The sequence below is a fragment of the Ursus arctos genome, unplaced genomic scaffold (genome assembly GCF_023065955.2).
Source record: "Ursus arctos isolate Adak ecotype North America unplaced genomic scaffold, UrsArc2.0 scaffold_20, whole genome shotgun sequence".
Classification (NCBI taxonomy): Eukaryota; Metazoa; Chordata; class Mammalia; order Carnivora; family Ursidae; genus Ursus; species Ursus arctos.
The window spans coordinates 21,365,444-21,391,589 of NW_026622875.1; the positions used below are offsets into that span (position 1 = coordinate 21,365,444).

The 26,146-nt window shown below is 41.5% G+C and overlaps 1 protein-coding gene across 3 annotated transcripts in view; it reads right to left on the bottom strand.

Moving 5' to 3' along the window:
* GRK7 (G protein-coupled receptor kinase 7) overlaps positions 1–26,122 on the bottom strand; it is a 53,534-nt gene extending 27,412 nt beyond the window's left edge. For 2 of the 3 annotated variants that reach the window (XR_008960657.1, XM_057316015.1), the window contains exons 1-4: positions 25,953–26,122; positions 8,314–8,376; positions 4,539–5,306; positions 2,503–2,940 (exon numbers count right to left, since the gene is read on the bottom strand). Coding sequence is in view for 2 of the 3 variants with exons in the window: in XM_057316015.1 (XP_057171998.1) it covers positions 2,503–2,940; positions 4,539–5,150 (1,050 nt within the window). In the remaining variant the exon portion in view is untranslated. Of the gene's footprint in view, positions 1–2,502; positions 2,941–4,538; positions 6,147–8,313; positions 8,377–25,952 lie in introns of those variants that run through there. The other variant, XM_057316014.1, reaches the window with a different exon arrangement.
* Between the last annotated feature and the right edge of the window lie 24 nt (positions 26,123–26,146).

The following is a 26,146-nucleotide window of genomic DNA, read 5'->3' on the forward strand; positions in this document are numbered from 1 at the left end:
GGAGTTGTTCTGTGTTCTCCTCACCCACTCCACTGAGGACAGCCACGTTTTAAGGGAAGGAAGTCTAGGTGTGGGTCTTGATGGAGACTAGGGGAGAGGCCAGGGGGCTGAACTGTGGACATAGGACTGTTCAGAGCCCAAGGTCTTTCCTCAACCATACCACCTCATGTGTGGATCCTTCCAGCAGTTGCTTGTGGGTCCCCCACTCCCAATCTCTTTCTCCTTTAATTCATCTTACACAGTGTCCAAATCATCTTCCTAAAGAATCACTCCAGTCATGCCACTTTCTTGTCGAAAAACCTTCAATGGCTCCCTATCGCCTATAGAGCGATGTCCAAAGTGTGTTACCTAGTGTCCCCCAATAGCCTGAAAGGGCCTGTGCCCCTCCAAGCATGACTAGCTCCTACTTAGGGAAGAATCAGCTACTTGGAAGAATCAAGTCCAGAGTTTCAAATTCTATTACAGCCTCAAGTTCTATTATAATAGATGGTACACATTCTGTACCCTGTTGGAAAGGAAAATGTTGTCCCTCTCACAATGTCCCGCACCTTGCTATCTTTTTCATTAATTTTGATGTTATCATACAAAAATCTTTCCCCCAGCTACCTTCCTTTAATAGCTCACAGTTCTGTAGGTCAAAAGTTTGGGCGCGGCATGGCAAGATTCTTTGGTTAGGATCTTACAAGACCCAAGTCAAGATACCTGCTGGGCTGCATTCTTACCTGGAGCTCAGGATTCTCTTCCAAATTCAGATGGTTATGGCACATGGAAAAGGCCAACCAACATGCCAGAGATATTGATCTCATCATCCTGCAGCTGCTGAACTAATGCCAGCGCCACTAATCTCCACACTACTTGTTACATAAGGAAAATAAACCTCTGTCTGGTTTAAACCGCTGCTATTTGGGTTTTCTACAAAGTGCTGCTGAAATCAACCCTTAACTGATGCAGCTCCTATGATTATGTCATTCCTACCTCTCATCCTATTTCTTTACCTCTTCAAGGCTCTTCTTCCACATCCACTACACATTGATATTCCCCCAGCTTCCATTCCTAGTCCTCTTCCCTCATTGTTTCCCACGTGACTCAGTGGTGCCTGAAGCTTCCCAAGTCACAACGACTCCAAATCCCAATATCTAGCCTAGACCTTTCTCCATAGCACCAGACCTATAGGTCTAAATGCCCAGGGAACATCTCTACCTGCCTGTCTCATATACAACACAACGATCACTGAATTTTCCACAGTTCTGCTCTTCCTTCCAGTCACTGGAGCTACAGATCCTCTCTATTCCTCACCTTCATACCCAGCTGGTCTCAATGTCCTAGCAGGTCTTTTCCCAATGGTGCCAATCTCCTCCCACATCTTCAATCCTACTATTTTCTATAGGCATCCACAATTTCCTCCTGGGCCACTGCATTAGCCTCTTAACTAGGTCCTCTGCCTCCCATTTACAACCCAAATTGGTCTTTTAAAAATGCAAATCTACTCATGTCATTTCCCCTTCTTAAAAGCCTTCAATGGCTCCGTGGCCCCCAAAAGAATGCATTCCAATGACTTTGCATGATCTGAACCCTAAACATCTTGTCAACACCCCTTATGTTACAGCCACATAAAATCACTTGCACTTTCCCAAATTTGCCATGATTTTTCTCACTTCCTTGCCTGATTATCCTCTCTGCCTTATAAGTTGGAAACTGTACAAAAACAAAGTTTCAAGTGAATATTTAAGAGCCTGACTTGGACCTTGTCTTCCTGAGCTTTCTCCCACCTTTATGCACAGAAACTCAGTGGTAAAGACCTGTCAGAATCCCAGAGAGTTTACTTACTTGTATGGTTCACTTAACATAATTGCTAAATTAATCAAAGAATTAATACCCTTTTAATCAAAGGATTCTCTGCAAGCCACTTTGAACCAAATTGATCAAAATAGATATCAGTTGCTTTTGTTCTCTTCTATACATTTTCATTCAAAATTTCACCTATCTGAAGTAAAACAACCCCCCATCTGCACTCAGCGGGAAAGGAGATATTTACCTTAATGTGCTAAGTGTTAGAGGTTTCTTCTTTTTCTTATCCTATTAAAGTTTACCTGCCAGGATCCTGGAATTTTAGGACCCAGCCCCTAAAATTTTCCCAAGGTGGAAACCAAGACTCTGTTGACTCAGGGTCATGGCACTGGGGAGGTGGTTATTGGTGGAACATACTAGATGCCCGCTATGGATTCAGCTCTTTCCATCTCACCATGAAAGCACAGATCATCTCCAACTCACAAAGAAGGCTCCCTGTGCCTGCCAGGAAAAGAGAGCAAAGTAGCCCCCAAATAGCCAGTTGAGCTAATCCTCTTACAACACTCCACTTAAGGCAAGATGACAACATAAGGGTTTTAGGAAGAAGGAAATTAGAATTATGCCCAAGGCTCTGTTTGCCTGGGGAATAGATCAGCCCTCTCTCCTCCTCTCCAACTCTGTGCCCCACCCTTGGGACCAAAGAGAGCCACTCACCCTCTGCGTGACGGGCTTGCCATCCTGGATCTGCACAGCCAGCCCCAAGTCAGACAGCCTGCAGTTGCCGAGGTCATCCAGAAGTACGTTCTCAGGCTTCATGTCCCGGTAGACGATGCCGAGGGAGTGGAGGTGCAGCACTCCACAGGTCATCTGGGCTGAGTAGAAGACCACCCTACTCATGGCCAGGCCCCGCGTACCCACACTGTAGATGTGGAACTTGAGGTCTCCCCCGTTCATCAGGCTCATGACCAGGCAGAGATGGGACTTGCTCTCAAAGGCATAGGCCAGAGAGACGATGAAAGGGCTGCTGACCTTTTCCAAGATTTCCTTTTCTAAAAGAGCCATTTTCTCGCCATTTTTCTTCTTCAGCCGCTTCTTGTCCAGTTTCTTACAGGCATACATCTTACCAGTGTTTTTCACCTGGACAGCACATACCTTAAGGAGAGAAAGAAAGGGCGAGGATGAGGTAGAAGTAGAAAGTGCTGGAGAGGAAAGGGAGCAAGGTTGATTCGGGTGTGGAAGGGCAGAAATCAGGTGAGGTGAAAAGATGGCAGGCTTCTGAGAAAGGAGAAGCAGCAAGTAATAGGGGTTCTTCAAGAAAGAGCTAGGACCACCATGAGGTACCACTGCACCTCCCGCTAGGTGGGCCATAATGAAAAATCAAGGGGACATAGCAAGTGTCAGCAAGGATGTGGGAAAACTGGAACCCTCACACATTGCTGATGGGAACCTAAAATGTGGAAGATTTTGGTGGTTCCTTTGAAAGTTAAACATAGAATTGCCACATGACCCAGCAATCCCACTCCTGGGAATAGACACAAGAGCAATGAAAACAGGTATTCACATACACGTACATGAACATTCATAGCAGCACCGTTCACAATAGCCAAAGGGTGGAAACAACCCAAGCGTCCATCCACAGATGAACGGATAAGTGAAATGTAGTATGTCCATACAGTAGAATAGTCACCTATAAAAAGGAATGAAGCACTGTTATACCTATGACGCGAATTAATCTCTAAAACACTACGCTCAGTGAAAGAAGCCAGATACAGAAAGTCACATATTCTGTAACTCCATTTACAGGAAACATCAGCAAAACCATGGAGACAGACCAGGGGTTACAGGGACTGTGGGGACAGGAATGGGGAGTAACTGTTAACAGGTACAGGGGTGATGAAAATGTCTTAGAACTACGTAGAGGTGATGGTTACACAACATTAGTATGAATGTACTAAATGCCACTGAATTTATACTTTAAAATGGTTAGTGGTGGGGCGCCTGCGTGGCTCAGTCGTTAAGCGTCTGCCTTCGGCTCAGGGCGTGATCCCGGCGTTCTGGGATCGAGCCCCACATCAGGCTCCTCTGCTATGAGCCTGCTTCTTCCTCTCCCACTCCCCGTGCTTGTGTTCCCTCTCTCGCTGGCTGTCTCTTTCTCTGTCTGATAAATAAATAAAATCTTTAAAAAATAAAATAAAATAAAATAAAATGGTTAGTGGTTAATTTTATGTTATGTGAATTTTACCTCAAAACATGTCTTTCTAGTGCTCACTTCAACAGCACATATACTAGAAAAATGTTTTTCTACTTAAAAAAAGAAAGAGCTGATCACAGCAGTGGTATAAGACTGATTCTAGACTTTACTTCAAGATAAGTGTTTTCTCAGAAATCTGAAGTTTTTCTCAAATTACATCCATTACCACAATTAAAGGGAAAGAGAGAGCTCCCGCTGTCCTGTGTTGCTATCATTCTCCAAAGCGTCCGGGGCACTTCAGTGTGCTTCTGGCGTAGCCCCCACGATAAAGATTCTTGGCCAGCTCCACGTTCTGTTTGTCTTTCCTATGCTACTCTCATTTTATTTCACATGGTGACCAGAAAAAAGATGTGCAAGTGAGCTAAGAATTCTCCACAGGCGGCACTGAAATTAGTTCTAAGTAAGTTCTCTTAAGATCTTTTTTTTTTTTTAAGGTAAAACAAATCCGCTTTTATGCTACGTACTTCGCCTTCCAGTCTGGCCATTCTGAGACACTTACCTCCCCAAAACCACCTTTCCCCAGGACCCGGAACTCGGTGAAGTACTTTTCTGACACCGGTTGCATCTCAAAGACTTTCCACTGCAGAAACTTGTCATAGAAGGGGCTGGCCAGGAAATCCTGGAAGGGCTGGTCCTGCAAGAAGGCCATGACCTCGGTCTTGGCCTGTGCTACCAGGGCTATCTGCTCTTCCTCGGCGGTGGCTGCTTGGCACTTGGCGGCCAGCACGGGACTCAGGAAGGGGTGCAGGTGCCCTGGAGCAGGGGCAGCCACACAAGTGGCCACCAGCCCCTGCAGCATGCTGCCCTTGATGGGGCCCTCCTCAGCCAGCTCCCAGCTCTGAACCTCCTCGAGGAAGGCCACGGCCTCTTGGTATGGGGGCACTGTGGCTAGGAAGTCCCGAAAGAGGCGGCGGCCAATGGGCTGCTGCTCGCACAGGCTGTTGAAGTCCTGGGGCAGGGACTGGCGGAGCTGGGTGCAGCTCTGTGGCCCGGGCAGCGCCAGGCTCCGGCGCCGCCGCTGCAGCTCCCTGCTGTCTCCATCCGAGGTCTTCCGGGCCTGCAGGTAGGCCGTGTTGGCGATCAGGTTGTCCAGGCCCCCCATGTCGACCATGGCTGAACACAGGGTATGCTCCCGGGAAAAGGAAGGGAAGGCTGGAAGGCTGTGGCGGGGACCTGGTCAGGTCTGGGGGCCAGCTGGCTGGTTTCCCTTGCCAGGTTCAGTAGCTTCCAGAGGATTTACAGCGAGTCTTCTAGTCTGCGGGTGGGACTGGTGGAGGGTACAGAAAGAGGTTTCTCTGGTAAGAAGCTTTGCTGGCTATGTATAGCCGGCCAGAGAAGGGCACACCACAGGTCATGCTCCCATCCACTGAGAGGAAAGCAGCCTGGCACACACGCGGGGGCTACTTGTTCATCATGGGGGCCTTTTCCATACACTCGTCTGCTCCCTGAATACACGGCTACCACTTTCCAAAGGAAAGGAGTCATCATAAGGTGGTATGCTATTTGTTGCTCACAGCATTATTTTATTAAACTGTTTCTGATCTGACATGTCTCCTGCCAGGCTCCAGCTATGTAAAGGCCTAGGAGTGCCAGGTCAGGAAGAGGAACGGTGAGAAGCCGGAGAGGTTTTCTTCCTTGTCTAGCAGCCCGACCCAGAGCAGGTTACAGAAGGGGATGCTCTGAACTTTGAGTCCTGAGACGTGTTCCCAGAAGCCCTCGGGGACTCACGTTGTGGCCCTCGGAGTGGGCGGTGGCTTTCCCACAGCCAGTTGCACGCTGAACAGCCTGCAGAGATTGTCCAGTAATGGCTTTCCTCGTTCCCAGGAGCCTGAGACCTAAAGTACTAGGCTAAGAAAAGGGGGGGTCATGTTGACCCGAAACATCCCATGAAGTGACATAAGCAGAAAAAGAACACCACTTCACCACATGGGGTTGCAACTGTCCTGAGGGCACAATCTATCGAGTGGAATCTGGATGTGAAGGAGCCTTCTGTGTTCAGACCTGGGGCAGTGCACTTTCAGGCGTGGCCCCTCCACATCTTTGCCAACACTCCCTCACGAAGCCAGGAAGCTTCCCTCCATGGAGATCACTCAGAGCCGCCCCAGACCACGACCTCACAAAGAACAGAAATTGGTTTAGACAGAGATCAGGCTAAGAACCTCTGCTCCAAAAATAACACTTGTGTCCTACAGGGAAAGAGTACTCAGGCTTTTTCTTCACAAAGCAAGGCTAAGGCAGCTTAAAAACAAAAGTCATTCAGTATTATGCCAGAGTGTTTAAAAGGGAAAAAGAGAAAGAGAGAGAGAGAGAGAGAGAGAGAGAGAGAGAGAGGAGGAGGAGGGGAATAAAGCCGGTCAGCCTTTTTCCAAACAAACAACTTCTAGCTCACACTCTGTCAAAACATCATCATGACCGCCTCGGTCTGCCTGTCAGAGCCTGCCCACCGTTCCCCAGAGCAGATACACGCCTGGCCTCACGCTACCAAGAATTATGTAATGAACTCGTGGGTGCCCTTTGGCTTTGCACTGCTGTGCTGTAAACCATCACCCCTATGGTAGACATGGGTGAGCCACACCAGTGCCCACTGCTCAGAAAGAACCACAGCATTGGCTTTGAATCTCACACAAGAAATGTTGGTACTTTTTTTTTGTTCTTGGTATGTCATCCTGGGGCCACATTTCTGAGTACTGAAAAATCAGTCTGAGAATCGCTCTTCAGGAGGAAATGCCTTTTCCTGTGGTTCTTATGAATACAATGGCAATCTAACAGGGCAGAACTTTGAGAAAATGGTAGAATTGTCATCACATGGCTATTTAACCTTATCACTGAAAAAATAATGCTTTTCACTGACGAACATACATGCTATGAACTGCTTGATTCCACTTGAACTAAGACTTCCCTTTATCTCTAGTCATCGCTTCGCCCAGCACTGTTCAATAGAAATATGCAAAACCACACATGGAATTTAAGGTCTTCTAGTAGCCACAATAAAAAAGGTAAAGAAAAAAAAAGTGAAATTAACTTTAATAATATATTTTATGTAGCCCAGTATATGCAAAATATTACCATTTCAACATGTAATTGATATAAATTGTTCCTAAAGAGATATTTTACATCCTTTGTTTATGTCCTGAGTTTTCAAAATATGTTTGTATTTGACACTTGCCACACATCTCAATTCAAACTGTCTACATTTCAAATGCTCAGCAGACACATGTGGCTAGTGGCTACCTTATCGGACAGCACAAAATTAAACCCTTCATCGCCTAGTTTTGTTATTAAGTAAGAGAAATTGTTCTTAGGTTCGTTTGTTTGTTTTCTAATCAGTAATCCCATAGACCATCTGTGTAAAAAAAAAAAAAAGCCTCACTCTCTTTTTCACTAAAAATTATCTGACTGATGAGGACACAATTTAAATAATATTGAACACCAAGTTTAGAAGTTATACAATAATTACATGTTGCCTACTGGCAATTTAAAACAGAGTATCATTATTTTTAAGTTTTACCCACCTGAAAAAAAAAGAGGTCTGTTTAAAATGGAACAATTTATATGATTACTAACAATTAGTCCAGGGCTTTTCCCAACTCGATGAAACAGCAACTGTAGATCCAGTTAAAGAACAGCACTGTACCCTTAGCTTTAGAAGCAGAGCCAAGCACTGGGCACATTCAGGATACCCTGTGCCAATGGGGAAAAGTACAGGACAACTTGGATTTGAGATGTGACCCAACGGTTACAAGCACTAACTCTAGCACTGCTTGGGAGAGCTGCACCTCGGCTCTAAGGAGTCCTAGCTGTGTGATTTTCAGCAAGTTACTTAACTTTTCTGAGCTTCGGTCTCATCTGAAAACAGAAATAATCAGTGTTGATTCTTGAATAGGTTCTTTAGAAAATTAAATGTCGGGGCGCCTGGGTGGCACAGCGGTTAAGCGTCTGCCTTCGGCTCAGGGCGTGATCCCGGTGTTATGGGATCCAGCCCCACATCAGGCTCCTCTGCTGAGAGACTGCTTCTTCTTCTCCCACTCCCCCTGCTTGTGTTCCCTCTCTCGCTGGCTGTTTCTATCTCTGTCAAATAAATAAATAAAATCTTTAAAAAAAAAAAAGTCAAATAATGCCTAGCTCAATGAACTGATCAAAAAGTACTAGCTTTTAAATGATGACCATCTATCAACAAAACTTAATCTAAAATTATGCTTTTCTGATATGCAGAGGGGAGGTCGGAGAGACCTAAGCAATGTGGAAGAAGGTGGGCTTCTGTGTGCAATGCTTACCTAGCATAGAGCAGCCAACTCAGGGTTTCATGTGACCTTGGAAAGCTGTGGGGTCTGGTGCAGCTGGAAGACAGAGAACAGATTCGTTAAGTGACAGCACAACTTCTAACAATAAGCTATTGCAATGAAATAATTTACGACATTCTGCCATAAAAACAGAAGATTAAACTCTGTCATGTGAAAAGAGGAGATATTTCATTTTGAAAGAAAAATAAACTTTTATGATGGGGAAAACAATGAAAATAATTTACTATCTTTTACGACTAATTCTGTAACCTAGAGAAAAGGAAAAAAAAACGCTCTTGACCCACATCCTCCATTACATTTTGCATCATGTGGTTTAAAGCATTATTTCTGATATGTATGTTCTTAAATTTTAAAATGCTCTGATGTCCTATGATATTTAAAACTCAAAGAATATTTAAAAAATAAGGTTAAATTAGCAATATGGTAGGCTTGGTTTGTTTCTCTTTCTAAGGATCTTTAATATTGAAAATCATCCTAGGATAAAGAAAATAGTAAAGCAAGGAAAACAGTAAAGCATGGAAAGAACATGACCCTCTTTTACAATCTACAGTTCTCTGCATGGCCATATAGCACGGGTATTGGAGGATGGAGAATTATGAAATAATATAACTTGGTGTGATGTGATCTCAGAAACAAGATACTTTGTACACTGAATGTAAATTCTGAAGCAGATTAATAGGCTAGCATTAGGATTATTCTTCAACTTCTGACTTGAATCTTTCCATAGTAAAAGTTTTTGCTTTTTTCTTTTAGTAGAAGCCCTCTACTGGAAGGAAAAGCAAAAGGGTGTTTACCTTTCCAACAATAGCTGAGCACACTTTGTATTTTAATAATTTGAAGAAGTCAAGGATATCTTATTGGTTAAAACTTGTTGAATACTAAACAGAGAACAGAGGGAGCTAGATAAATTGTAGACTGCTGTTTCAATGTGGTTACAGAATTTTCTCACAAAAAATTAGTTTTCAAGCACTTTGTCTTTTCTGTTGAAATACTGAATAGTAAGACCAATGGGTAGTCCTGCTGGATTTTCCTCAACAGAGTTCTAGAGACAACTGAAGTTTTCTTGGTGAAATTAGAAAGGAGTAATACACAAGGTTATTTTCACAGGACTAAGTATAAAAATGATACAGGAGATAAAAATCACCATTTTATCACACCATTCTTAGAGATCTTTTTGTTATGGAAAATCCCAAATATACATAAAAGTACAGAGAATAGTAAAATGAACTTTCCCATACTTATCACCCAACTGTTATTATTGGCATTATTAGCATTTTTGCCAATTTTCTTTCACTTTCATCTAACACCCTCTTGTTTTATTTGTTCTTTCTTTCTTCTTCTTCTTTTTCTTTCTTTCTTTCTTTCTTTCTTTCTTTCTTTCTTTCTTTCTTTCTTTTCTTTTCTTTTCTTTTTTTTTGAGAGAGAGTGCATGAGAGTGGCTGAAGGGCAGAGGGAGAGGGAAAGAGAGACTCTTAAGCAGGCTCCATGCCCAGGGCAGAGGCTGATGCAGGGCTCAATCCCAAGACCCTGAGATCAGGACCTGAACCAAAATGAAGAGTTGGACGCTTAACTGACTGAGCCACCCAGTTGTTTTTTTTTTTAGATCAGTTTTTGATTCACAGCAAAGTTAGGAGGAAGGTACAGAGATTTTCCATATACTCCCTGCCCCACGCATGCACAGCCTCCCACACTATCGACATACCCACTCCCCCCCAAGTGGTACGTTTGTTACAATTAATGAATCTATACTGGCATATCATAATCACCCAAAGTTCATATTTTAGAGTGGGGTCTTCCCACCATTCCTTTTTTCCCAGCTGGATTATCTTAAAGAAAATCCCATGTCATTGTATCTGTAAATAGTTTAGTATCTATACATACCATATATACATACATGTTTGTATACATACATATATACACATATGTATTATATATTTATATTTTATATAATATAACAAGCAGGGGTTGGTGAGACAGCTCAGAGACTAGCTCTTAGCAGAAAACTGCTCCCATCCAGAGGACTGGAGGGACAAAGGGAAGAGGAGGTGTGTTATTAGAGCACTTGGGCCACAAACGCTTAACGACCCACAGAACCATGATGGACTGCAGTGGGCTGCAGTAATATGTTCAAGTCCTAAACCCCAGTACCTGTGAATGCAATCAAGATGTAATCAAGTTAAGATGAGGTTATACTAGATTGGGTGGGGGGCTAAATAACTGGCATCTTTATAAGAAAAGAGAGAGATTTAGATAAAGAGACACACAGAGACAAGGCAATATAAAGATGGAAGCAGAGATTGGAAGGATGCATTTATAAGCCAAGGAATGTCAAAGATTACCCACGACCACCAGAAGTTAGGAGAGAGACATGGAACAGATTCTCCCTTAGAGGCTGCAGAAGGACCCGACCTCGCTGACACTTTGATTTTGGACTGCTGGTCTCCTGAACTGTGAGATAATAAATTTCACTTGTTGTAAAGCACGCAGTTTGTGGTAATTCGTTACAGCAATCATAGGAAAGTAATACAGGGGCTGTCTGGTAGAAGCTGGGACCAGGGAGGCAGAGTGTAATCCAGTGGGAGCAGATATAGTGGAGGAGATGCAGCCACTGGCAGCCAGGCCACATGAAGCTGAGAGAGACAGGAGAGAAGCCCTAGCATCCTGTCTTCATCGGCAGAACTGGCCAGAAGCCGAGAGGCAAGTGCTAATGGGCTGAACTGCGTGCCTCCAAATTCATATGTTGAAACCTTAATACTCAGTGCCACTGTATTTGGAGATGGGGCTGTTTTGAGGTAATTAAGGTCAAATGAGGTCACAAGAGTGGGGCCCTATAGAACCAATGGCCTTATAAGGAGAGGAAGGTCTTTCTCCACTACCCACACGCCTGCCATGTGAGAACACAACAAAAAGGCAGCCTCCAAGTCAGGAAGAGTTCTCTCTCATCAGAACCCAACTGGCACCCTGATCTTGAACTTCCAGCCTCCAGAACTGTGAGAAAATAAAATTCTGTTGTCTAAGTCACCCAGTCTATGGTGGTTTGTTATGGCAGCCAGAGCAGGCTAATACAGCAAGGGAGGATGGGAGGTGAGCCCCCTGGGATACAGATCAGAAAAGGGCAAAGTCAGAGAAAGTACCTGTGAGCAAATAGGCCAGTGATCAGCGTTACGATCGTGCCATTATCACCCTCAACACAATTACCAATATTATTTAATATAATCTATTATCCAGAAACAAACCTGTATGTATTAAGCATTGAAATGTAGGAGTTTCTTTATTACCTGACCCAGTTTAGCATATCCTAAAATCGTTTATAACTTGGGTATGTTACTACTTCCTCCTGGCCAAGCGCTATCTGAAAACACTGACACATGTATTCATTCATTCAGAATACTGAGTGACCACCTGCTGTGTATCAGATATCACAAGCAGGTCCTACGGGTCCGATGATGAACGAGAGCCCTGCCACTTGCCTTCTTTCTTCTTCTCTTCAACATTTCTTTATTGGAGTCAGCTACATGCCTGGCATTGTGCTGGAGCTCTGGCCACAGTGGGGAGCCAAAGCAGATGTGGTCTCTGCCCTCATGGAACTTCTCATCTAGTGAGGAAGACAAAATTAAATGCGTGGTTTTCCATTTATGCCAGGTGATCCAGCAGGAGTTATGTGATACCATGATCAGGCATGGCAGGGGAACTGGCCAGGCAGGTCAGGGAGGGCTGAGTGTTCTTCTGAAGGAAAGGGAGGGAGGAGAGGAGCATTTCTAAAAGTGGGAGCAGCCTATTCAATGCCAAAGACCAGTGGAGTGTCGTGAATGAGGGGGAAGACATGTGGTACGAGATGAGGCTACAGGGACAGCCAAGAGTCAAACCATCCTTTTAAGGATTTGGGCTCTGTCCTAAGAACAACTCAAGGCCATCAGAGTGTTGAATCACATAACATGGTCATATTTCTGTGGGTTCTCATGATCAAGGATATTTGAAGTCACTCTGGTATTGTGCTGCATATTCTGGGGGTGGAGAGTTGCCAGGGAAAGACAGTTAATGTATTCTTTTTTTTTTTTTTTAAAGATTTTATTTATTTATTTGACAGAGAGAGAGACAGCCATTGAGAGACGGAACACAAGCAGCAGGAGTGGGAGAGGAAGAAGCAGGCTCCCAGCAGAGCAGGGAGCCCGATGTGGGGCTTGATCCCAGGATCCTGGGATCATGACCTGAGCCAAAGGCAGATGCTTAAAGACTGAGCCACCCAAGCGCCCCCGACAGTTAGTGTATTCTTGGTTAATTGGTAAATGTGCTATTTCAATAAAATACTGAGACTCAAAAAGATTTAGCAATTTGGAGGTCACTAGGCAGCTGGACAAGAGTAGTTTCGATGGTGTGGTATGATGAAACCTTTATTAATTAGTTCAGTAGAAAATGGAAGGAGGTAAATTGGAGGCAGCCAGTATAAGCTAGTCTTCTGAGGAATTTTGCTCAAGGGTATGATCACTGGAGTAAGTGGGCAAGGTAGGGGGCGAAAGATAAGATCGCTGGAGGAGATGTGGTCAGGGAATTTAGAAACAAGGCTACTAGAAGCATCATCCATGTGAATATTGAAATTACCAAGAATTACCCAAAGGGAAGTGATGGACAAACTGACAGAGAGCGGAGCTAGCATCTTCAAAGAACAAAGGAGAGTGACTGGGGCCACAGGAAGACTGTGGTGAGTAGTGGTCTAATGACCTGAGAGTCAGAGCTAGGAGTTTTTAGGGAGGGAAGCAGCAACAGGAAGCAATGAAGATATCTTGCACATTGCCAGTTTCAGTAATATGAGGGAGCAGGAAGGTTGCAGAAGAAGCAGTGTCCTCAAGAGAGAGACAGGTTTCAGTGAGAATAAGAAAGTGACTGATCAAACCAAGAGCTAATTCTTTGAAAAGATAAACAAAAATAGGCAAATCTTTAGCCAGACTCATCAAGAAAAAAAAAGAGGACCCATATCCATAAAATCAGAAACGAAAGAGAAATAACAACTGACACCACGGAAATACAAAGGTTTATAAGAGACTACTACAAGAAAATATATGCCAACAAATTGGATAACAAGAAGAAACAGATAAATTTTGAGGAACATACAATCTTCCAAACCTGAATCAGGAAGAAAGAAAATCTGAACAGACCAACCAGTAATAACAAAATTGAATTGGTAATCAAAAAGTGACCAACAAACAAAAGTCCAGGACCAGATGGATTCACAGATGAATTCAACCAAATACTAAAAGAAGAGTTCATGCCTTTTCTCCTCAAACTATTCAAAAAAAATACAAGAGGAAGGAAAGCTCCCAAATACATTCTAATGAGGCCAGCATTACCCTGATACCAAAACCAGACAAAGACACTAAAAAAAGAAAAGAGAAGAAAAGCAAAGCAAAGTATAAGCCAATATCCCTGATGAATATAGATGCAAAAATCCTCAAAATAGTAGCAAACCTCATTTAACAATATGTTGAAAGGATCATTCACCACCATCAAGTGGGATTTATTTTGGAGATGCAAGTACAGTTCAATATTCACAAATCAATCAATGTGATATAGCACATTATCACAATGAAGGATAAAAATCATATGATTATCTCGATAGATGCAGAAAAACATCTGACAAATTCAACATCCGTTCATGATAAAAACTCTCAACAGACTGGGTTTAGAGGGAATGAACCTCAACATAACAAAGGCCATATAAAAAACACACAGCTAAAACATCAATGGTGAGAAACTGAGAGCTTTTCCTTTAAGATCAGGAACAAGACAAGGATTCCACTCTCCCTACTTTCATTCAACATAATACTGGAGGTCCTAGCCATAGCAATCAGACAAAAAAAAAAAAAAAAAAAAAGGAATAGAAGGCATCCGTATTGGCATATTGGTAACGAAGAAGTTAAACTGTCACTACTTGCAGATAACATGATACTATACATAGAAAACCCTCAAGATGCCACAAAGCAACTACGAGAACTCATAAATGAATTTAGCAAAGTTGCAGGACACAAGATTAATACACAGAACTCAGTTGTGTTTCTATACATTAATAACAAAGTAGCAGAAAGAGAAATTAATAAAATACTTCAATTAACAATTACACCAAAAAGGATGAAATACCTAGGAATAAACTTAACCAAGGAGGTGAAAGATTGGTACTCTGAAAACTATAAAACACTGTTGAAAGAAATTGAAGACAACACAAAGAAATAGACATATGTTCCATGCTCATAGATTGGAAGAATTAATATTGCTAAAATGCCCATACTACCTAAAGCTACCTACAGATTCAGTGCAATCCCTATCAATATACCAAAAGCATTTTTTTTTCCAAAAGCATCTTTCATGAACTAGAACAAATAATACCAAAATTTGTATGGAAACACAAAAGACCATGAATAGCTAAAGCAATCTTGAGAAAGAAGAACAAAGCTGGAGGTATCACAATGCCAGATTTCAAGGTATACTATGAAGTTGCAATAATTAAAGCAGTATGGTGTTGGTACAAAAACAGACACACAGATTAATGGAACAGAATAGAGAGCCCAGAAATGAACCCATGATCATATGGTCAATTAATCTTTGACAGAGGAGGCAAGAATATACAATTAGGGGGGTGCCTGGGTGGCTCAGTGGGTTGAGTGTCTGACTTCAGCTCAGGTCATGATCTTGGGGTCCTGGGATTGAGCCCCACATTGCACTCCATGCTCAGCAGGTAATCTGCTTGTCCCTCTCCAGCTGCCCTTCCCCCAGCTCATGCTCTCTCAGTCTGCCTCAAATAAATAAATAAAATCTTTTTTTTTTTTTAAGAATATACAATTAGGAAAAGACAATTTCTTCAACAAAAGGTACTGGGAAAACTGAACAGTTACATGCCAAAGAATGAAACTGAAGCACTTTCTTACATCATACACAAAAATAAACTCAAGATGCATTACAGACCTAAATGTGAGACCTGAAATCATAAAACTCCTAGAAAAAAACATAGGCAGTAATTTCTTTGACATCAGCCATAGCAACATTTTTTGGGCAAGGAAAACAAAAGCAAAAATGAACTATTAGGACTACATACACCAGCACTCCTAAGCTCTATCAAGGGGTCTGTCTATACTCACTCATAAGACCTCAGTTCCAGGCCATCTGTACTCAAAAAATTAAAAATAGAATTACTGTATGACAGCAATTCCACTACTGGGTATTTACCCAAAGAAAATGAAAACACTGACTCAAAAAGATACACGCACCCCTATGTTGATGGCAGCATTATTTACAATAGCCAAGACAGGGCAGCAACTGAAGTGTCCATCAATAGACGAAAGGATAAAGAAGATGTGGTATTTATATACGGTAGAATATTACTCAGCCATAAGGAGAAATGAGAGCTTGCCATTTGTGACATGGATAGACCTAGAGGGTATTATCTTGAGTGAAGTAAGTCAGATAGAGAAAGACAAATACTATATGATTTCACCTGTATGTGAAATCTAAAAAATAAAATGAATGAATAAACAAAGAAACAAAAAGCAGAAACAAACTCCTATAAATATAAAGAACAAACTGGTGGTGGCAAGAGGGGCCTGGGGTGGAGTGCTGGGCAAAATGGGTGAAGGGGAGTGGCAGATACAGGTTTCCAGTTATCAAATCAATAAATCATGGGGATAAAAGGTACAGAATGGGAAATATAGCCCATGAGGACAGATGGTAATAGCCACACTTGTGGCGAGCATAGCATAATGTAGAGACTAGTGGAATAACTAGGTTGTATGCCTGAAACTAATGTAACATTGTGTATCAACTATACATCAATTGAAAAAAAAAAGTGAAGGGAACTTTCAGAGAAGGATGAGGATGGAGGAAAGTTTATTGGTGTAACTACCAGAGGGCACAGAGGAAGTTTCAGAAGTTGGGAAGAGTGGGAGAGGAGGGAATAAAAGGGGATGTAAAGAACTACTTGGGGTTAGATTTGAGAGCATGTGAGATGACCTGGAAAGTCTGGATTTCTTGTGTTTTTGGACCTCACTAGGAAGGAAGGGCAGGATAAGACTGATGGCTCAACAACTCAGTGGTGGTGGCCAGGCCCTGAGACTTGGGGCAGGGAGGGGTGCTGGCGTGTGGGCATGCAGGATGCTGGAGATGACACTAGTGGACCCACCTGACCACTGAGTTATGGGAGGTCTTATGGGGAGTACCTCCCTCCCTCCCACCTGGTCCCTGTGCCTGGCAGAGGGATGGTCAGAGCTGAGCTGGAAGTATCTGGGGCATTTCTGTGGTTAGATGCAGGTTTGAGCGCTACACCAGGACTTCAACGGTAACTCATTTTACTTTGCATCCACCTAAGGACGTAACAGTAGGGCTGAGGTGGAGGTGGGAGGGCTCCAGCACACCTAGGCTTTATCAAGGGGTCTGTGTGTACTCACTCACAAGACCTCAGTTCCAGGCCATCTGTTGGACAGAAGCCCAGCACTACAGCCTTAGCGGCGTCGAGGGCTTTTTAAAGCAGAAGGTATGGGAATGACCCTAGTCCATATCTTTTATCCTGAAGTTCTAAGCCTATTGTTAGAAAAACTCTGAGTTGGTGTTTTTCGGTGAGGTGCTGAAAGTTCAGTGAGGAATTGCAGGGTACACTAAAATTTCCACCTTATGACTAATGGCAGCTCTAAGACTTTGTACACTTAAAACCCTGAAAAATCTTTTAGAAGAGAGTTGGGATGAATAAAACATTTTCCCTTTTAAAAAATTACCTCTTCCATTACTGATTTCTTCTGCATTTTGATAAACTTCTTGAAAATGAAACACTTCTAATGAACTCCAAGGAGCTTTCTCAGATTACCTCCACAGGGGACCAGAACAAGATCAGAAACACAATTATTTTGATTTGAGTGCTTTCTTGAAGAGTTGAACAGTAAGACAAATGGAACAACCATTAATGTATTTTCTTGTATTTTCCACTTAGTGGCAAATAGGAAAGGGTGTTGGTTGTGGTCTCAAATGATCCACCTGTCTTTTAAAAAAAAATTCAGGTTTATTTTACACAGAATAAAATGTACAGATCGATGAGTTTTGACAACGTATGCACTCATGTAACCATCACCCAAATCAATACAGTCACCATTTCCATGGCTGCTGAAAGCTTTCTTGTGCTCTTTTCCAGTTAATATCCCCAGTGAGAGGCAACCATTCTGACTTCTGTAGATTAATTTCGCCTGTTCTTGAACTTCATATAAACAGAATTGTACAGCTAAGTACTCTTCCCTGTCTGGATTCCTTTGTTCCACATAATGTTTTGAGACTCATTCATGTTGTTACATGTATCAGTAGCTTGTTCCTTTTTTTTTTTTTTTTTAAACTGCTGAGTAGCATTCCATTCTATGAATATACCACTGTTCTTCTGTTGATGGACATTGGGTTGTTTCCAGTTTGGGCTATTATACATACAAAAAATGCAGCTTTGAATATTCATCTATGTTTTTTTTTGTGGACATAAGTTTTCATTGCTCTTGGGCAAATACCTAGAAACAAAATTGCTGGGTCATAGGGTAGATGTGTATTTAACTTTTTATGATACCGCCTTACTGTTTGGCTATTGCAGTTTTCATTCCCATCAGCAATGTATGAGAGTTCCAGGTCCTCCACAACCTCACCGAGTCATGGTGTCAACAGTCTCCTTAACTTGACCTATTCTAGGAGGTGAGTAGAGGTATTTTGTTGTAATTTTAACTTGCATTTCTGATGAGGAACGTTAGACTAGGCCATTTTCGTGACTGCCTATTTGTATGTCTGCTTTTGTGAAGCATCTTTTCAATTCTTTTGCCCATTATCTGGCTCTTAAAGCTTTTGTTGAGAATATGGCCTCCTCAGGCAGTAATCTGTTGACTGCTCACATTCTTTAGTGCAGACATTGAGGCAGCAATGGCAGAAATCAGATAAGCTGGGTAAAAGCATGAGATTTGGATCTTTCCAAACAGTTTAAATTTCCCAGGACAATTGTAGAAGCAATCATTTTATCTGTAAAAGGCTCCATATGCTATTTCGGTTCTCTTTCAGAACACAAAGAACAATTACTCTCTAACTTCAGCATAAAATCAGGATTGGGGGAAATATCTAAAAGCAGTGTCACAGTCTATATAACGTCATATTTTTTTCCATATGGAGTTATATTTTGAAACAATTTTATTCAAGGACTCTCCAAATTTGTGTCACAATGACCATATGCTAAAGGCTCACTGAAAAGTTTTGCTTTACAAGTCAGCATTTTAAAAAATATAGACACAAAGATGTTGTTTCAGAGATAAAATGATCTGTAAGATCCTTTCCAATTCTAAGAGTCATAGTACATGTAGCAGCAATGCTCCAAGTATTAACAGTTGCTGCGTTAGTCATTAATACTAATGGTAGATAATAATATAGGTTGATTAACTCAACACCTATTCCCAATCTCTGTTCCCTTTTCTTCCTCTACTGTAAAAGCTGGAAAGCTAGGGGCACCTCGGTGGCCCAATAGTTAAGCATCCAACTCTTGATTTTTTGGCTCAGGTCATGATCTCAGAGTTGTGAGATTGAGCCCCATGTAAGGCGCTGTGCTGGCTGTGGAGCCTGCTTAAGATTCTCTCTCTCCCTCTCCCTCTGCCTTTCCCCCACCTCTAAAAAAATAAAAAATAAAATAAAAGCTGGAAAGCCAAATACTTCACCTCCTATTTCTTTTGCATCTAGAAGTGAGTCTGGGACATAATTCTGGCCAATGAGGTATAGACTAAAGACACCAGCAAGGTCACCCTTTCCCAAGTAAAAGTCAGTCTTACTAAAGAAAAAAAATCCTTTAGCCCCTCACTTTTCCCCAGGAAGGTGAATAATGAGACTTGAAAATATAGTAGCCAACTTGGGACTGTGACTGAGAGGTGTGAGAACAAGGCTTCATGCTGAAGATGTTGAGAACAGAAGGAAGAAAGCATGGTTCCTGAGGACACCACGGATCAGTGCAGTAGCCCTAATCTTCCTACCCCTAGACTACTACTACTACTACTACTACTACTACTACTTCTTCTTCTTCTTCTTCTTCTTTTTAATATTTTATTTATTTATTTGTCAGAGAGAGAGAGAGAAAACACAAGCAGGGGGAAAGGCAGGCAGAGGGGAAGCAGGCTCCCCGCTGAGCAAGGAGCCTGATGCAGGGACCTGAGCCGAAGGCAGATACCCAACTGACTGAGACATCCAGGCACCCCCTTACCCCTAGACTTCTTGTTGTGTGAGACAATAAACTGCTATCTGTTTAAGCCAGTGTAGTCAGGTTTTCTGATATTGGCAGAAAAATGTACTGCCAGCTGATTCACTAGTGTTTCAAAGAAGGTATCATACCAAACATGAAATTAACTCTTTGTATTATGCACCAATATCTTCCCTTTGAGCCTGGCTTTATTAAGGATATAATTGGTTTTCTGAGGAACTCCAAGTATTGAGCCATAATTATACTTATATTTAAGCAGAAGGGGCTTAACATTTTTCACATTATCTACTCTAGGAACCAAATTTTAAAAAATTGATAAATCTAGTAATAACCTCCTCCAATATTGTTTTAGCATTTATAAAAAAATATACCAGACAGTTTAATATATATATTTTTACCAGTGATCTCTTCATACGCTTCTATTCTTTGAAAACAAATACAAACTCCCTTTTCAGTGTAATGAATGTTTAAATTTAGGTCATATATGATAGTAGTATGCTAGAACACAATAAAATGGTATAGAACACAATGGAATGGCTTGGCCAATAGTTGAAAACATAAAATATACAGTTCTAAAATATAAGTATAAATGAAGAGGTTTGTATGTAGCTTTAGAGAATTAAAAACAGAAATATGTGGACAAATCTCAGAAAAGCAATCTTGGAAGAAAATATGTTCAAATACGTATTCTATTAATACAGTGTAAGCTAGTGGTGAAGCACATGGATTCTAGAACCAGACTGCCTGGGTTCATATCCTGCTTTCCATTTATTAGTTTTATAACCTTGGGCAGATGCCTTAGCTCAGGCCGCCATAACAGAATGCCATTGATTGGGTGGCTTAAACAACAGAAATCTAGGGGCGCCTGGGTGACTCAGTCAGTTAAACGACCGACTCTTGATTTCAGCTCAGGTCATGATGTCAGGGTCGTGGGATCAAGCCCCACTTCCAGCTCTATGCTCAGCAGGGAGTCTGCTTGAGATTTACTATCTCTCTCACCCTCTGGCCCTGCTCTCTTTGTCTCTCTAAAATAAATAAATAAATCTTAAAACAAAAAACAACAACAGAAATTTATTTTCTCATAGTTCTGGGGACTGGAAAGTCTACGATCAAGACGTCCGCAAGGTCAGTGTCTGGAGAGGGCTCTCCTTGGACTGCAGATGGCCACTTTCTTGCTGAGTTCTCATATAGCCTCTTAGTGCGTGAACTGGAGGGGTGGGGATTTCTCCCTTTTCTTATAAGCTACCAATCCTATTGGATTAGGGCCCCACCCTTATTTCATTTAACCTGAATTACCTCCTAAAGCCTACCCTATATTCACATTGAAGGTTAGGGCTTCAACATATGAATTTGGGGGAAGGTGACATAATTCAGTCCATAGCAGCAGGTTACTTAGTTTCTCAATGTCTATGTTTCTTTAGCTGTAAAAGTAGTTGATAATAGAAAGGGAGGTTTGTTAAGGTTAAATGAGTTAATACATGTAAAGCTCTTAGAAGATAATTTGGTACCTAGTAAGTGTTACATAAATTTTATTATCATTACCGACCATATTTCAGCAAGTTTCTAACAGGGAATTCTAATGTCTCAAAAATATTATTAAAATGTATATAAATTACTGTTAATCAGGATTGCTCAACCTTAGTCTACTGACATTTTTGACTTGATAATTCTTTATTGTGGGGGCTGCCCCGTGCACTTTAGGGTGGTTAGCAGCATCTGTGGCCCCACCCAAAGGTCCCAGCACCCCTACCAGTTGTGACAACCACAGAGGTCTCCAGACATTGCCCAATGTCCCCTGCAGGGCAAAATCATCACTTGGCTGAGAACCACTGCTATAAATCTTAATCAAGAATACAAAAGCAGGGGCACCTGGGTGGCTCAGTCGTTAAGCGTCTGCCTTCGGTTCAGGGCGTGATCCTGGCGTTCTGGGATCGAGCCCCACATCAGGCTCCTCCGCTGGGAGCCTGCTTCTTCCTCTCCCACTCCCCCTGCTTATGTTCCCTCTCTCACTGGCTATCTCTCTCTCTGTCAAATGAATAAATAAAATCTTAAAAAAAAATACAAAGGCAGCTACATAAGTGTATAGTTTCAAATATTAAGCCATTTTGAAAATAAGAAATTCTTAGAAAATGTAAAGAACAGGAAATTACGTCAACAATCCTTTTTTTAAACTGAGGTGTTTCAATATAATTTTGGATCTTTGTATTTGGGTAAATTTTTTTCCCTAAGTGTAGTGAATTGACCAGTTAAAAGTGTGTAATTCTCTTTGTCAAGGATAAGATTTAATTAATAAAATAAGGCTCATGTTCAACATTCTAGTTTCCAAAGATAAAGGAGGGTGGGGGCTCCTGGGTGGATCAGTCATTAAGCATCTGCCTTCGACTCAGGTCATGATCCCAGGGTCCTCAGATCGAGCCCCGTGTTGGGCTCCTTGCTCAGCAGGAAGCCTGTTTCTCCCACTCCCACTCCCCCTGCTTGTGTTCCCCCTCTTGCTGTCTCACTCTTTGTCAAATAAATAAAATCTTTAAAATAAATAAATAAATAAATAAATAAATAAATAAATAAATAAAAGGAGGGTGCAAGGTCATTTAAATTTGATATAACCGAGGCCTCCGTGATTCCTAAATTCTGATAGAATAGGCCTTAAAAACAGATGATCTATACCAGCACTGTCCAACAGAACTTTCTTCCATGATGGAATGTTTTATTCTGGGATGTCCAATATGAAAGCCATTACCCACATGTGACTACTGAGCCTCTGTAATGTGGGTAATGTGACTAAGGGACTGAATTTTAAATTTTAGTTAATTAAAGTTAAAATTTATATAGCCACATGTGGCTAGTGGCTATATTATTAGATAGCACAGACCTATACCCCTCAAGAAAAGTAATTATTTTAAATGTTATTTTCCTCTTTAGGAGGCTTTTTTGTTAGTGGGCGGGCCCCCTCCTCCTCCTGCCCTACACAGAAGGTTACAAGCAGGCACATACGAGAGTCTGTAAAGTGGAGATGGCACTAACGGCAAAGTAGACAGGCGAGGAAGTGGAAGCAATGTGAACAGCTTGCTTCAAGGGGACACATAGCATCTCTCTCCCCAGAAGTGCTATGGAGCACATACATACACATAGTGTTACATAGTATAGAGATGGGTTTTCATAATCCACACAAGAGATGGTCCTTGTAGTCATATACTGAATACGCTGCAAGCGAATGTGGTTTGTCCCTTCTACCTCCCAGGCACTACGGGTCTCTTGGAAAGTTCGTTACATTACACTTCACAAATCTGTTGTGAATCTAACATTCCCTCACAGACCCTGCAGTCTCTGAAGATAGGAAACTTACTTGTATTCAAATGCTTTATACCATTAAGGCAAAGCCTTATATATAGGAGGCAAGCCGTGAGTAATACTTTTTTTAAAGATTTTATGTATTTATTTGTCAGAGAGAGAGAAAGAGAGAGAGTGCAGACAAGCAGCGGGAGCAGCAGGCAGAGGGAGAAGCAGGCTCCCCGCTGAGCAGGGAGCCCGACCACGCAGGGTTCAGTGCAGGACCCTGGGATCATGACTTGAGCCAAAGGCAGACACTTAACCAACTGAGCCACCCAGGTGCCCCTGAATTTCTATTATAAATACATAATTTCTATTAAGGTAGAAAAAGCAGAGCAGGAGTGAGTATAGCAGATATTAATTGACAAGGAAGTTCTAACAATCAGCACTAAAGAGTTGGTTGACAATTGTCTTATACCAATCACACAAAGCTTGTTCTATACTATGTGTTTTTTGGATTTATAAAGTCTCCCTTCCGGTGGCCTGGCAAGAATTTTGATTATTTTATTACCTACAATTTTGGTATATATAATTTAGTTGGACTTCTTATATAAGTCCTAATAAATATAGTTAGTAGGTAGCTCCTTAAAAGCTAGGATAAAATGCAAATGCCATAGAACATTTCATCTGCACTGAAATAGTTCCAGAAGCTTCTAACTGAGATTTTCATCTGGGCGTTTTTTCCTAACTCTCCTTCCGGCCTGGTTTCTATACACACACTTCTTTGAAAACCACTGTGGGAGAGCCCATTGTTGCTGATGGAAATGTTCAGATGTGTTGGGGTGGTTTTTAAAAAGTTGAAAACCACTCTCCTAAAAACTCATGTTGGCAGTTGCACACAGGTTGTGGGTACACACAAACATCCTAATTCCTACAAGAATCATCACTGAAAACAAGATACTTTTCTCAAGGCCATTCTCTAAGGCAGAGATCAGCAGTGGCAATACTGATCTATAATAATGGCTAATACTTACTGAGTGCTTACTATGTTTCAGGCACTGTTCCAGGTAGTTAACATGTATTAATTCATTTAATCTTCATAGCAACTCTATGAGGTAGGTAATATTGCTGTTCCCATTTTAGTTGAGGAGTTAAGGGACAGAGATGTTAAGAATTTGGTGCAGGGGGGCGCCTGGGTGGCACAGTGGTTAAGCATCTGCCTTCGGCTCAGGGCGTGATCCCGGCGTTATGGGATCGAGCCCCACATCAGGCTCCTCTGCTATGAGCCTGCTTCTTCCTCTCCCACTCCCCCTGCTTGTGTTCCCTCTCTCTCTGGCTGTCTCTATCTCTGTCGAATAAATAAATTAAAAAAAAAATCTTTAAGAATTTGGTGCAGGATCACACAGGTAGGAAACAGATACTCAAGATTCCAAGCCAGGTGGAGTGACTCCTGAGTTGCAGTCTTTCTACTGTTTAATACCACAGCTCCACCCACCCAGGGAAAGCTTGCTTGAAGCCAACTTAGGAAAAGCAGGTTCTGTTCTGATCACTGACTCAGGTTTATTAAGTGCAGAGAAAAGAGAAAGCAGCAGGCTGATTGTAAAACTTAACTATTGCTCTGAAAGGCTATGCAGATGAAAACTGAGGGCTTAAAAAAGGGTAAATTTTCTAAGACATATGGGTTTCCCGCAAAATCAAGCAGTCAAAAAATGTACCCCATATGCTTATCTGCAACAGCCAATAAACTATTTCTACGAAGACAGAAAAACTAAAATTAAAGAGAGAGCTCAATATTTACAAAACCTTTTCTTAATATAAAATCTGGAAATCATGTTGACCCCATGATTAGAAAAAATGTGACAGGCAAGTCATTAAAGGCCTCACTAATGACTCTGCACAAAAGCTCACAGTGCAACAAGTAACCCGTGTTTACAACAATTAACTTTTTCTTACAAAATTTTTATGGAGAACAGTTAAGAGTGCTTTACCTCATAACTAAAAATACATTATTTTTTAAGTGCCACTTCTATTAGAGGAGCTTCTAAAATTGACTAAAATGAAGTAACAGTTACTTAACTGTTCTCAGTATTTTACATTGTATGAATTCATTTAGTCTTCAATTCTCAAAACAATCTAGTGAGGAAGGTATTATTGTTACTTGCATTATATAGGAGAAAACTGGAGGTAAGTGACTTGCTCAGGGTCACACAAGTGGAGGTGCGGGGATTCAGATTCAGGTATCCTGGCTGTAGAGTTAGCTCTCAGCCACTAACTGGAGTGTCAAAATGTGGAGAAGATACTTTCCTTGTAAGACGTTATTTTGTTATTTTTGAGCAAAACCTAACCATGGCAGAAATGGAATGACATAAAAGGGCAAAAGAGGAACTTCTACAGAAACACTTGTTATGTGTTTTGTTACATCATTCAAATGTTCAATATAAAATAGCTTCTAACTTCAAATATATTTGCACTTTATTTCTAATTTTCCTTACATTCAAACCAGCAAGACTTTTCCTTTAAAGATTTTTTTATTATTATTTGAAAGAGAGAGAGAGCAGAAGAACACAGAGGGAGAGCGAGAAGGAGAAGCAAACTCCCTGCTGAGCAGAGAGCCCAACGTGGGACTCGATCCCAGGACCCTGGGATCATGACCTGAGCTGAAGGCAGTCACTTAACCGACTGAGCCACCCAGGCGCCCAAGATTTTTTCTTTAAATATATATATCTTAACTGGGCTTACTAAACTAAACTAGGAAATTTTCTAATTTTCTTTTCAGGGCATTACCCTGAAAAGCTAGCCATTGGGAATAACTTTAAAAAGCAAAAAGCATTTTTAAAAAATAGTTACCTTTCTTAACAGATGTCTACTAAACTTCTAAAGGAACACAAACTTTTTTTTTTTAACCTAAAGACTTCTACATTAGCTTCAATTAAATAAAAAAATTCTGAGTTTATTCTTTAGGCCTAGAAGACTGCCAAGTGAATATTCACTAACTGTGTCATTGAGATGTCCAACCTATATACAAATTAACTATATAAGTCAAAAGATTGTACATTGTCTTGTTCAGAGCTTAACTAAGCACGATCCACCATTTGGGTGGGAGAATTCTTACCATCAGTGGACATGCTCCCATGTTGTGGAGTCACAAAGTCCGCGTCACTGCCGTCTCTCGGTAGTAATCATACACACACATCCATGCAGGCATCAGCCTACTTCTTCATGCCTTCTGGGGTAATTACTCCCAAGTGTTTAGATACTGAAATGCATATAATTATAAATTACTTTCTTTATATTTCTATTTTATAT